General features: G+C 34.1%; 1 protein-coding gene across 1 annotated transcript; it reads left to right on the top strand.

Annotated features, from left to right (window-relative positions):
* The first annotated feature begins 1,891 nt into the window (after window positions 1–1,891).
* On the top strand, window positions 1,892–12,508 carry LOC128550537 (uncharacterized). Its single transcript, XM_053529765.1, has 8 exons — window positions 1,892–2,028; window positions 2,633–2,937; window positions 4,444–4,755; window positions 6,484–6,591; window positions 9,417–9,447; window positions 10,045–10,101; window positions 11,150–11,353; window positions 11,959–12,508. The coding sequence occupies exons 1-8, from the start codon at window positions 1,959–1,961 to the stop codon at window positions 12,147–12,149; spliced, it is 1,278 nt and encodes a 425-aa protein (XP_053385740.1). The 5' UTR covers window positions 1,892–1,958; the 3' UTR covers window positions 12,150–12,508.
* Window positions 12,509–13,963: the final 1,455 nt, after the last annotated feature.

Here is a 13,963-nt window from a genome sequence, read left to right as displayed (position 1 = left end):
GAACTGATGCCTGCACATATCCATAGAGTTCAAAATACCATAGAAACCCACTTACCTGATAAAAAAAACAAAAAACAAGCGAACACGCGATGATTTCAGATAATATCCGCCATTTTGTAAGTTTGCAACCATTTCGCTCGCTTGAACCAAGTGTGCAACCACTTCACGTCCTGCCTCTTGAAAAGAATAAAACATACATGTAGTTAACAAAAAAGTCATTTTTTGCTCAGGAAAACAACAACATCAGAAACTTCGCTGCAACAGTTACTAAAATTACAAAACCGAGACATTCATCGACATCAAACTGGTACTTTACTCGCAATCAAACCATTTTTCGTGTTACCTACTAGTACATCTCCTGTGAGATTTTACGAATAATAGCCGTTTATTATCTTATCTTACTTTTTAACATAGCCAAGACCAAAAGATCTTTGGCTGTTGCCTAATTTTGAACAGTATCAAGATTCACTTCAAAGACATGGGGATTAGCACACATAGACACTGAAGTAAATTATCTCTTACACCAAATTAGTAAAAACAATAATATCTATATCCGTTTGTGACAGGAATCTTGGTTTTGATTCAAACAGTTTTTATTATATATTATATAGAATTTTTTTTATTTCCTTTTGTTGTTACTATAAATAACTTATGTAATGTTATTATTTTTTTATAATTGTCCAAAAAATCCATATGCAAATACAGGTGCTAGTGTAAAGAAATTTGATATGTCGGGAGTATGTGACATTCGGACACTCTTGTTTACAATGCCTAGGTATATTATGTGTGCATATTCAGCTTTTACTTCAGCTCGTCAGCCAAACAACAAAGTTTATTTACTGGAGACAAAGCTTTGATGATGTGTTTCGGAAACTATTTTATCAAAGTAGTTTGTACGTTCTCATAAAGATTATACACATGGTGCATCTGGTGGTAAATGTCTGAAAAGTTATCAATATATTCATTTTTGTATATCAATAGGAAAGAAAGCTCTAGAAGGTAAATATTTTCATCGGCTAAAGTTCCGGTACAGGCATTTTATGAAGTCAACGTGAGACTTTAAATATTACAAAATATTGATGCAAACATTATAAACCGATATGAAAAAAATCAATGAATGGACGGACTCCTGTTTTGAAATCAATGCAAAATTTAAAATGGATGTTATTTCCAGTGCTAAAAATGAGTACCAATGCAGTTTCATTTTAATGCATCGTGCATCCTACGTCGGGGGTGGGGGTGGGGTAAATTATATTTGTAACGAAGTTGCAAATCATATAATGCTACACATTAGCATCAGACGGTATTGTATTGTACTGTACTGTGCTGTGCAGTGCAGTGCAGTGCAGTGCAGTGCTGTGCTGTGCTGTGCTGTGCTGTGCTGTGCTGTGCTGTGCTGTGCTGTGCTGTGCTGTGCTGTGCTGTGCAGTGCAGTGCAGTGCAGTGCAGTGCTGTGCTGTGCTGTGCTGTGCTGTGCTGTGCTGTGTTGTGTGCGGTGCGGTGCTGTGCTGTGCTATATTCATCAAATACTAACTCATTTATGCTATAATAATAATATAATTTGTTTCTTTCGCTCCCATCCCACAACCCCCTACAAAAATGAAATCGCTGCAACTGAACTATGTTATGAAACGACTTACGTTAAAATGACTTCACAACTGACGCCATGCATCTGATATCAAGTTTGCATGTCATTATGTAAACATTACTGACGCAACAGAACCTGTGTAATTTAGTAAGTAAGTACACGGCGATTGAAAATACATTATGAAATAACAAAGAGCATGCGTAGTATCATATTATTGCAGTGCATTTATTGTTAAGTATCATACCAGATGATAGCATCTCGGAATTTATCGTATTTTACTGTCTTGTTATTCCCTAGAGGCAGTGTAAAATGTCCAGAATGCCGTGTGATACACACAGTTCCAGCAAATTGATTCCCTATCAACATAACTATGCAAAGATTTCTGTCGTCCTCCGAGATGCCAAATATTCCAACAATAAATGTACCTACACAAGAGCCAGGTAGTCCTTCATATTGAAGTCACACACGAGCCATATCATAACAAGGTATTGTAAATATGAAAATATCTGCGACGATATTCAAAATAAAGATATGTGGAACGCCAGAGCTGTCTTCTAAAGAAGATACCTCGTATTCATCTAACATAAGACAGCTCCATACTCTGATACATTTGCAACGCTGTAATCAGTAAGTCCTAAAAGGAGCCATGTTCCTTGATAAATATTGATTTTGCAATGCGTATACTTTATTTAATCTCTAGATAGATATGTTAACTGTGACGTGTATTATAAATGACATTTTAAAAACATTCACAGATTATTTAATGCCGAATAGTCGTTAAATGTGATTCAAAGTATGTCATAGGATGTAAAAGTCATTCCATACGAAATATATCATAAACATTGAAGCCATTTTATTTCTAAAATGTTTCCGTGCTAAAATATTCGGTTTGAGATTTTACTGTGAATGTTACGATCTCAGTGCTACAGTTATTTTCATTATACTAGTCATTTGTTATGAAATTTAGCTACTAGACTTGTTTGATACTGATACTTAGCTTTATACAGGAAGCTTAATATGCACCATCTCTCTTTTCTGTTACAGGACCTCATCTACCCCTTCAGCCGACTGCTCAACCATTGCATCCACCGCCTTCAAGGTTGCCACCTGTTCAGCCAATCCCAGAGCTCCCATCACAATACTATCAAGCTAACCAACTCCACCAACCCTACCAACCCCAACACCCCCAAAGCCATAACTCGCAGTCAAATCATCCATCCTCTCAGAACGCACCGGTACGTGGAGGCCAAACACAGAACCCGCCAGCATATGTTTCTCTGTCTCAGCCGTTACCAAGCATCCAAACATACGGAGGAAGGAACATGCAGCCATCTGCTGCCAACTGTCAGGTATATCTTGTATTCTATCTTTTTTAGTTATAACCCAACCATTATTTTTGTTATTGGTATTTTTGTGTAAAGCGGTTCATTATTACAGCTTTAACTGGTTCTTTCTATAACTGATTCCAGCTAAGGCGGAACTTGAAAACACCTATTAAAATTATATATTTGAAACCTTTGTTCTATATGAAACAGAATTGTATTTTCGCCGATACTATTACCTAGGCAATCAAAATAATTCTTATGTAAGTCGTCGTCAATATTGTGTATTATTAACCGGTTTATAGTTCAATACTAAATTTTGCTGAGCTGAAGTTAAAACTTAAAGAAAATTAACAATTTAATAAAACACTCATTGAATGGCTTTCTGGTCAGTATTTAAAACTATTGGCCTTCAGTCCTTCAGACCTCGGGCAATAGTTTTGTCTATCGACCGGAAAGTCATGTGTATTATATTGAACGCATAGACGATGCATGAAACTTATTAACTTTATGTCAACATAGTACTTAATCGTACAAAAAACTCGAGGAATTTGTAAACTATATAGAACAGCTATAAAATATGTTATTAACGCAGTAAAAAGTACAAAGTGCGTGAGTCACACAGTAAACTTTTAATGTAAAGTAGAAGGAATTTAAATGCCTATTATGTCATCAATGATATCAACTTAAATAATATTGTTAATAAATAATGAGTGTTGATATTTCGCACGTATTGCGGTATGCCAGGACATAACAAACTTCATTAACTAATCGAAATCTAATTATACTAGTTAGCCGGAAACAATCTAACAAGATGATAGAAAAAACGATACAAATTACTGCTGGGAAGCTGCTGGGAACATGTGTCTCGTTCAGATATTTATTAGCAAGCGATACGGCACTAAAGTAAAAAAAAAAGGTGTAAACGCTTTTAGAATCTACGAAAACTAATATCCGGCCGGAAGCTAGCGGCTGTAAGTCAGAGGGTATAAAGACATTCGACGAAGCAGAAAATGTAAGAACACGCAAAATTCAGATTATTGGCATTTCAATATAATCGGTGCTTTTTCCGTTAAAACAAATGTAGCGAACTGCGACCGACATCTTAAACTATCGGAAAGTCAGTACAGGTAACCAGTCCGAGTGATCAAGAATTTAACTGTATATTACCACAGTCAGGACAATCGGCTTATACAGCAATGATGGATGTGAACAATAGTACCAACGGTCACCAAATGATGACCCAACTGAATACTCCAAATGGATTCCTATCGCAAGTCCCTCCCAGTTTCCACCATAGTCCTCAACTCTATACACAGCTTACTAATATGGACTACTATGGACACCATGCAAACAGAAAAAAAATCCCCAAACAAGCAACGTTTTTAATACATCCCCGAATCAGAATTTCCAGGGCACTGGTATTGGTAAATGTACGGAAGCTAGTGTGAGTAACAATGAACTTATGAAATTTATGTCAGCAAAGTTCGATGAATTTTCGAAAAAAATGAATGAATTGAAATAAAAGTCTAGGAAATAGAAATGGCAGAGAAAAAAGTCGATGAAGTCGATATTAAGCTCAATAAACTATGGTGTGATATTGACAAGCGTGTCTCTAAAAACAATAATAATATAGACTTTGTAAGAGACAAAGTAGACTTGAACGACTTCGAAATCAATAGAACAAAAGTTGATCAGAAAAAGGCGAAGGACACATTACTTGAGATGCAGTCGAAAACTCTGATAAATAATCTGATAATAGGAGGCCTGACTGAGAACAGAACATTGCCGATTGTGCAGAATGAAGATCTCGTGGAACTTGTAGATGTGAATGATACTGAGAAGGTGAGTGAGGCTCACAGAAGACAAACAAATGAAACCAATTATAAATGAAAACCCTAGATACATACATGAATGAGGTGATACTAAAACTAACCAGATACTATAAAAATTGAAACGCGAAAAAGCTGGAAATTGTGAGAGTAGAAAGATTGGTCAGAAGCGAAAACATAAACCAAGAAATATCGTTGTTGAATTCAATAATACATAACATAAGAATGTAGTGAAAAGTTTCAGTAGAAATCTGAAAAGTACCGACTTATTCATGCACGATATGTGCCCATCAGAAATTGTGGAGATACGCCGGAAATTAGTAACAATCATGATAAAAGCAAGAAACGATGGAAAAACTGCTTACATTAAATATAAAAAGTTATACGTCGACAGATGAAAAATACGGAAAAGTGCCGGCATAGGACGGACATCAAGGAGATCTTACAAATTGAAGCTCGAAAATGAAAAATTCGTTAATCTATTACATTGTGTATAATTAATGTCTTCGATGTAATATTTCTAACTGAGTCTTGGCTCGGTAAAGATAGTAATTTCGAATTAAACGGTTACTAATCAGTAAACTTCTACCGTAAAGTCCAAAATAGGAAAGCAAAGAGAAATAGCGGCGGTGTAGTTCCGTTTTATATTATAAAAAGTTTATTAAAGAAGGCATAGAAATAGTGCGGTCCCTCTTTGACACCATTGATTGGATAAAACGTGATGAACGATGTTTTGCTCTAAGCAGTAACATATATGTAGGCGGGTATATAGAAACTGATACAAATTATTTTCAGTCACTAGGTTCGGTACTTGTAGCCGGGGACTATAACGGGAGGGTCGGTTTAAAAGATGATTATGTACATTACGATACAAACAATAGAACACTTGATGAATATAATTATGCGCCAGACACACATCTCAGGAGAATCTCAGCTGACTAAATTTTCAATACACAAGGCTTACAATTGATCGACCAATGTAAAGCAACAGAATTGAAGATTTGTAACGTGGAGGGCACAGGGTCAGACACTTTCTATTATAGCCATAATGCATGCAGTTCAACTGATTATTTACTCGCGAAAGAGAGTGACTTTAACTATATATCTTCTTTTGATGTTCTACCCTTTAATATCTTTTCTGACCATGCACCGTTATCTTTCAAAGTGAGAGCAGTTACGCGCAGTTTGATTGAAAATTATGTAAATGAATTATACTACGTCTTAAATGGAACAGTGAAAAACGTGATTTATTTCGAGCTTCATTGATTGGTAAGCTTCCAAAGTTTAACATGTTAGCGAGTCGATCTAGCGATTTTTCTAAAGAAAACGTGAGCAGCTATGTGTCGAAATTTGTCGGAATTAAAATTCAAAATTCGGCTGAGCCATTGTTTTGTACTAAAGTACATGAATACAAATCTAAGCGGACTTTCAACGTTAAATCTCCATATAAATAGTCGGATTGGTTTGATCAAGAGTGCAGTGACAAGAAAAAATATATCTAGATGCCCTAGAGAGAGTTTTAATAGCTCTAAAAGATAAGGAAAATCGATTGTTTTTAGCAGAAAAGCGAAAGCAATATAAAAATTTCATACATAGAAAACGTATTTTTTACAAAAAGAAAATGAAGGCTATAGAAGATCTCAAAAGAAAGAAACTGAAAGACTTCTGGAAATTCTTTTCAAAACGAAAAGTAAACAAGGGAGATAAATAAGTGTAGGACACATTTTATCAATATTTCAAGATTCTGGCTGACGACATAAATGTAACTGTTAATGAAGATGCGGAAGAATTCTGTGCTAGGGATTTGAGTGGTAATGACCCTATATTTGACAAATACGGAACTACGGAGGTTCATAAGCGATTTAAAAAGAAATAAGTCCCGCGGTAATGACTATAAGTTAAAAGAGTATTTTATAGAAGCTGGTAACATAATGATATCTCATATTGTAGACTTATTGAACTTAATATTTAGATCCGGTCATTTCCCAAAAAATTGGATTGAAGGTATTATAGTACTAGTGTTTAAAAGTGAGACGATAGTAATGTTGGCAGTTTTAGAGGTATAACGTTAATAAGTACATTAGCCAAATTATTTAGCTCAGTGATCAATAAATGACTGCATGAATGGAGTGACAGAAATAATGTAATAACAGTTTAAGAAGGACTATTCTACAGTTGATGCAATTTTTGCTTTACGCTCGTTAATTGAACATTATATGAATAATGATAAACGTTTATATTGCGGGTTCATAGATATGTGTAAGTGTTTTGATTCTATATACATAAATGCACTTTGGTATAAACTGTATAAACGGGAAAATGTTAAAACATGTGCGCTCGATGTATGGCCAAGTAAGATGCCAATAAAACATTGTAAAAATAGTCTGACCTCATGGAGATTGCTATTGGTTTAAAGCAAGGTGAATATGTTCGCCACTTTTTTACTCATTATTCATTGAAGATATTAAATTTTTTTTTCAATGAAATGAGAATAATGTATTGTCATTAAAAGATATTACCCTTATTTTATATCTTATTGTTGTACGCCGATGATATGACTCTTCTGGCGGAAACAACTGGAGAATTACAAGATAGTTTTAATGTTTTAAAATCATATTATGATAAGTGGGGATTAAAAGTAAATACAAATAAAACTAAGATTATGGTTTTACGTAATGGTCCTAACTTTATCTAATTGGTCATTTCAATATTTATAAAAATCTGTTATAAGATATACGAAAAGTGGAAAAATATTATAAAATTGTTCATCTGTGTAATTCATCGCCGGTAATGCATAATTAGTAATAATTACTTCTACTTAAAATTAAATTCAGTATATTCCATTGAATCAAGAACGGCGGAAAATGGAAATACTTCCGAAGGCGGTAATAACTTTGATCAGTGCAAAACTACGTTCCTGAAATATTTTAGTAAGTACTTAAACGTACAAAACAATCACCATCTATTTAGCATGGTGCAATGTTGGCTGGGTAACAGTCACTAAATATACCTTTTTACATTTGATATTGACTTTACTTATTATGTAGGATTTTGCATTTCAGTTAAAAATCTGTTATTCCAGTTTTCAAATAGGCTAAGAATATACATTTTAAAATCAGCAAGGGTTTCTGAGAGAGATTTGAATTTTGCAGTCTAAAATTCAGATTCAATGTCATCTGGATAGTTAATGTGATATATTTCATTAAGAACCATTCTAAAAACTGATCTTTTTATTTTTATGCCCCCGAAGGGAGCCATATTAGTTTTCAACTGTCCGTCCGTTCGTTAGTTCGTTCGTTTGTTAGTTCGTTCGTCACAACGTTAACTTTTTGCATGAAGGCACTTTACTCGCGAACCACTGCACCCAGGACCTTCAAACTTCACATGCTGATAGTACTTATTGAGTACACGACCCCTACTGACTTTGGGATCACCACGTCAAGGGTCAAGGGCACAGGGGCCAATGTTATCTTTTTGCATGAAGGCACTTTACTCGCAAACCACTGCACCCAGGACCTTCAAACTTCACCTGCTAATAGTACTTATTGAGTACACGACCCCTACTGACTTTGGGGTCACCAGGTCAAAGGTCAAGGCGCTGCGGGGGCATTTGTCACCATTAGTGACAGCTCTTGTTTATTATCTGACAAAACTTCAGTTACAGTCTTCTAAGGCATGTAGTTGTTATTTTAATTTTAGATACGGTGAAAGATACTTTGTTTATACGTTTTCTTTATTTTCTTTATATATCTACATCGTAACGATTTTGCAAGCATATGACATTATATATATAGCCGAAATAACCCGGAAAGGTGTCAGAACAGTGATAAGCAGGTTTTGCGCAAGTACCAAAAAGTGTAAGCTAAAAATCTATTTACGAAAACTTTTCGTAAGACAATGTAAAAGTAAAATATTTATATATATAAACATATCAACGGAAAAACAGATGTTCGTTAACAATATTTATCATACCTTCATGCGAAATAGAGAGCAAAATCTAGGGGTCGAATACATTTTGCTTTATTAGGTCAGTGACTAAATTAACTTTTGTCGCACTTATTTTTTGATTTTTTTTTAAAAAATGTCGCCTTTTTGTATTTGAGAATAACTGCTGAAAGATTTGTTTATGCAATTATTTTTATAAACGCGCTTTTATTAGGTACGTGAGACCATGTCAATAATGTATAGCGTATGCCTATCGTATTTGTAATTACCACAAAAAGTTTTTTAATAACGGAAACGCTCGGAGAAACGGAAAATGACTCTTCTATACGATGAATCTTTAAGTCAACTTTCTCAGACAAGAAAGTATCAACCTCTTCGGCAGATACATTATACTGACTAAAGGTAATGGTTAGGTTTAACAAACATAGGTTTATAATAGTGTACCTGAAAGGTTGATATGGTAGTCGGACCAAAGCATTGACACAAAGCGATTTTAGCTTTCTGCACCTAAACGGATTTTAGCTTTCTGCACCTAAATCAAGGAATATTGCATCTGGAAATGGAATATTATTGAATGAAATCATCGAGGAAACGGTTGCCTATTTTTTCTGTCAAGTGTATAAATTTGAGTCACGTCTAAAGTTTGCTTGGTAAGAATGAGACTCCGAGTTGCAACTGAAATTCGGATAAAACCTTGGTAGCAAATTAAAATTATTCATTGATGTTCAGCAATACAATGAGGTTGGGTACAAAACACAAGGTAAGCCTTTGTTTTTCCACTTATATCTTATAATATTTGGAATTGTAAAGACCTATTTCAAAGCAGTATGTGTGTGCAATTTGGAAGGCGTATTAATTTTCAAATAAAAGGCAGTCACAGATCTTGTTGGTGGTAAATTTTAAATTTTGATTAAAAATGATTTTAAATCAGAAGGTAGGATAATAGAATACCCTAATATTCTCTTTATTCCAGCATAAAAAGTCCTGTTTTGATGTGTTCTAACAGCAGAGTAAACATGTGTTAAGAGGGAGATTCTGGCTTTAACGCAATGTTAACACACCTTTTTATGTGTTCGCGTTCTATGGCAAAGCGTTATCATATAATGACTATTAAACGGATAATTCAAAATGAATAACGTCAGCAAAGCGTTATCATATAATGACTACTAAACGAATAATTCAAAATGAATAACGTCAGCGGGCATTCACGACATTTCATGAACATTTGATTATATTGTAGACAGTATATTCATTTCTAAGATTTTTTACAGTATGCTAAAACAGCTTTACGCATGTTCATTTCGTGTTATAACATCTCTGTTTCTTTAAGCTGTTTCGAGTTCATATTTTGTTTCAGTTATGGCCGTTACAACCTCAATTTTCCTGGTTATAACATTTTCTAGGTTCGTCGCCGGTAAGTCATTAATGGAAAACTATAGTGTCTTAATTTTATTTATAAACATTTCGAATAGGCTTTAATATTTTATACTGTGTTTTACATTTTAATGTGATTATACTGATAATTGACATAGGAAATGGAAAATGTGTGAAATTAGTTTTCTTTTAACAGGTAAAGGTATCCGAATAGCATAGAGACAAATGATTGCAATGTAAAACAATTATCAAAAACTTGTTTCCGTAGTTTAAGCATAATTCCTGGACATTGAAAATGTATAATGTTTCCTAAACCCTAACCTCTTTTTAAAATGCAAACTACGATTGGATTGATAGACAAACTGTGATAAAACAAACAAGATGAACTCTGTCTTTGCCGGAGAACACATTACCTGGGTCAAAGTTTTGAATTATATTTCTTCCTATGTGTATCTAGTAATTATTTTGGTATATCATAAGTACATTGTAATGTTATGTATCAAATTAACCAGTTTTATTTGATGCAAGTAGTAGGTTTTGTGAAGCTCTGACTAATTTAAGGCACAAACATGCCGTTTTAATACCATTTGTTAATGTACTGTATTGGAATTAAAATCTATTACTTCAAAGCATATAAGGGTAACAGTTGGCACTTCCATGAATTCAGTTTGATATTGCTCTACCCCTGTTTTTAAACTAATACACTGGATCACTTAATTAAATTATCTTTTAGAAGCAATTCAGAACTTTTGCAATATAACACTGTAAACATACTTACTGTTTTAAGTATGATAAATTCACTTAACATTGTTAATGGTTCCTTCTTTCAGCATGTTCAGAAATCAGTTTTCTTACTTGACTATTCTCTACTTTAAAACAGTATTGGTATATTTTCTTGTCCTTTGGGATATAAGAGAACATTTATTTTTACTGTAATAGAATTCCGCGTTTAGATGGTGCTTGCGGGGTGCTGAACATTTCATTACCTCTTATGAACAGTCTTGGTCAAACTGAATCTGCTGTTCCCTTTCTTGGTTACATTTTATGCTTCCAGAGCATCTTTTCACATATTGTATTTATATTTAAAGGAGCTGTAAAACTATCAACTGATTGTCCTAAGGAAAGAAGGGTTGCAGAATATTTGTTCGTTAAATCCTGCCTCGGATTTATTTTCTGGGGCATGCTGTTACTCCTAGGGTGTAAAAAGCAACTGATGAATGCAATGGACAATCGTTTTGTGGAAGTATATCTCGTCATAGAGTCATTGTTCTCACCCATATGGCTTATAATAGGTAAGTATTTTGTATAAATGAATGGTTTTACATTTTATAGGCGCATAGGCTATACGTAGTATTTTTAAATGAATAATATTTTGACAAAAGTTTCTCTGATACATTAATCAAGCAGTTTTCTATACGTAACTGTACATGGGTTTGAATTGTCAAATTATGAATTACAAGTATTTGTATATTGTTTAAAATGCACGTCCAGGATTCAACAGTTGAGACGCCTAGGTACAAAATTTTGAGTTGGGAGACAATCACTGACACTCATCCTGTATTTTAATAATTTTATATTTCAAGAAAATAAAGATTCAATACAGTTGCTGACATTTTTATTGTGAATTGCAATAAAGCATTAGTTTTGAACACTTATTATGTATTATGCGTCGGAAATCCTATCCAGATCAACAAATATAAGATGAATTTTGAAAAACTAAATGTGTTTCGGAAATTAACATCAGTTCCAAAAATTGGAAAACGTTAAAGGATTGGTGACAGCATATCCAGAATGAAATTGTCTTATTCCGTATGATGTAGGCATACTCTGTATTAACCAATTATTACATATATGATACGACATTGTATGTTAAGTAAGGAACCCCTTTAAATTACAGGAACTGTATGGACAACAGGTTTTAGAGACGAGATGATTGATGAGTGCCCATTCTATGTAGAGGAGTGGAATAAAGCTTTTATTAATTTCGCCCTATTTCTGACTGCGGTGGATTGGATAGGAATCGTGCCGTTCGGGTTTTATTGCTGCTATGTACAATTTGACAAATCAAATGATGACAATACAACCTAGAGAGATTGAAAGGTTAAGGTGAAATAGGCATATGATTAAACGTGTGTTTAATAAAAATCAAATGTGTATTAAGTTTATAATGTAAAGGGGCACTGATTCCTGAAACATTTGACTCCGATGTTGTTTTCCCACACACAAAGAGACATTTTCTACCTCTGGCCAGCTTTATCCAGTAAATCTCTCCTACTGTGTTGAAAACATGGACCCGTGATTGTCAAAATGAGTTTTAAGACTAACCTCAGAAGACAGCCTCATCACCGGTGAGTTTTAATAGAAATAACATTGATGTTAGGAAGGTGTGCAACGTATCTGCAAACTGTTAGGAACGTGTGCAACGTATCTGCAAAATGTTAGGAACGTTTGCAACGTATCTGCAAAATGTTAGGAAAAATATTCAAGTAATATACTAATTGTTTGTCAAAAACACTTCTATAAACAGAATATTGATTTGACCCCAACCTACCTAAGTTAAATACTCGTCCTATGAATGCTACAAAATGTGCCAACTGAAATATCTTTGTGTTATATAATAGCTATATTGATTAATGGGTTGTTATATTTTCTTGTCCTTTGGGATCATGGAGTCCATTCAATATCTTTGTTATAGAATTCCGCTTAAGCCGGTGCCAGGGGGCGTGAGAGGCGTTGCACTTTTCATTACCTCTCATGAACAGACTCAATCAAACCAAGTCTGCTATTATTTTGCTTGGTTGCATTCTTTGCTTCCAAAGGATCTTTTTATAGATTTTATTATATTCTTTTGCGTTTCTATTATTATTTACAGATGCAGCACTTCTCGTATTAGAACGTTGTTGAACTTTTATTTTATTTGGGTTGAGATATATATTTTAATAGAAGTGTTAAAATCCATTTATATAATGGAATAAAACTGTAGCTACGTTTTGAATAACATGTGATTGAAAAGAATTGACATTATACTGGATGTAGTGACTGGGGATTAATGGCAACGCTTCGCTCGGTCTGTAAATGAATAACCAAAGAACCGGTCTCGTGGAGTTCCAGAAACTCAAGGTTTAAGATAAATTAAAAAATAGTCTTTTATTATTAAATCTTGTTAAATGGATTAGTTGAAATTCTCTAATAAAGGTAGCTTAACTGTATACTGAAACATATTGGCGGCAGGTACCTTCTAAATCCAATACAAATACGGTATCGTGTGGAGAAAGAGTAGTACATTAGATATAAACCTTTTTATTCTTTTATAAGTAAAAGGAGTTTTTAGTCGTGATAAATTAGTTTATTGTGCTTTGATCATTTCTTTTTAGTCCACCCAAACCAAAGGTATAGATTAAACTGTAGTTTAGACAGAAGGTCCGACGTCTATGATCCATCGTCTGTAAGGCATCAACAACTGCTGGTTAGAATTCCTCAAACCTTGTTTGTAGCATGCTGGAAGGGACACTCACGATGGTTTTTAAATGGTTGGTACATGACTGTGCTTATAGGCGGTCTGAGTTTAAAAAAAGAAAAATCTTTAAACGACCGATTCATCAAACTTAGCGAAGTTGATCAATAGCATGCTAGTACTGACCATCCTCAAGTTTGTTCCAGTTTTTCAGCTTGTTTGTAATTAGGGGCCCTCAGAGCTAAATATAGAAAATATTCTAAATGACTTTTTCTCACCAACCGCTGGATGTTTTTTATCAAACTGGGCAAGAATTATCCTTGCATAGACTTTATTTAAATTAATTTAATCAGTTTTGCTTGGCTTTCTCTTTCTTGCAAAGTCTGTATCTATCAAATTTTGGAATTAGGGTTTTTTCGTACTAAGCATTGTGTTGCAATTCATGATA

The sequence above is a fragment of the Mercenaria mercenaria genome, chromosome 18 (assembly GCF_021730395.1).
Source record: "Mercenaria mercenaria strain notata chromosome 18, MADL_Memer_1, whole genome shotgun sequence".
NCBI lineage: Eukaryota > Metazoa > Mollusca > Bivalvia > Venerida > Veneridae > Mercenaria > Mercenaria mercenaria.
This window is presented reverse-complemented; position numbering and strand designations above follow the sequence as displayed.

Bases quoted from the DNA above. Each gene is read 5' to 3' on its own strand.
- LOC128550537 (XM_053529765.1), top strand. From the start codon at position 1,959: ATGCAAAGATTTCTGTCGTCCTCCGAGATGCCAAATATTCCAACAATA. The intron at 2,938-4,443 runs GTATATCTTGTA...ATAAAAGTCTAG, and splicing joins CATCTGCTGCCAACTGTCAG to GAAATAGAAATGGCAGAGAA. The intron at 4,756-6,483 runs GTGAGTGAGGCT...CAATATTTCAAG, and splicing joins ATGTGAATGATACTGAGAAG to ATTCTGGCTGACGACATAAA.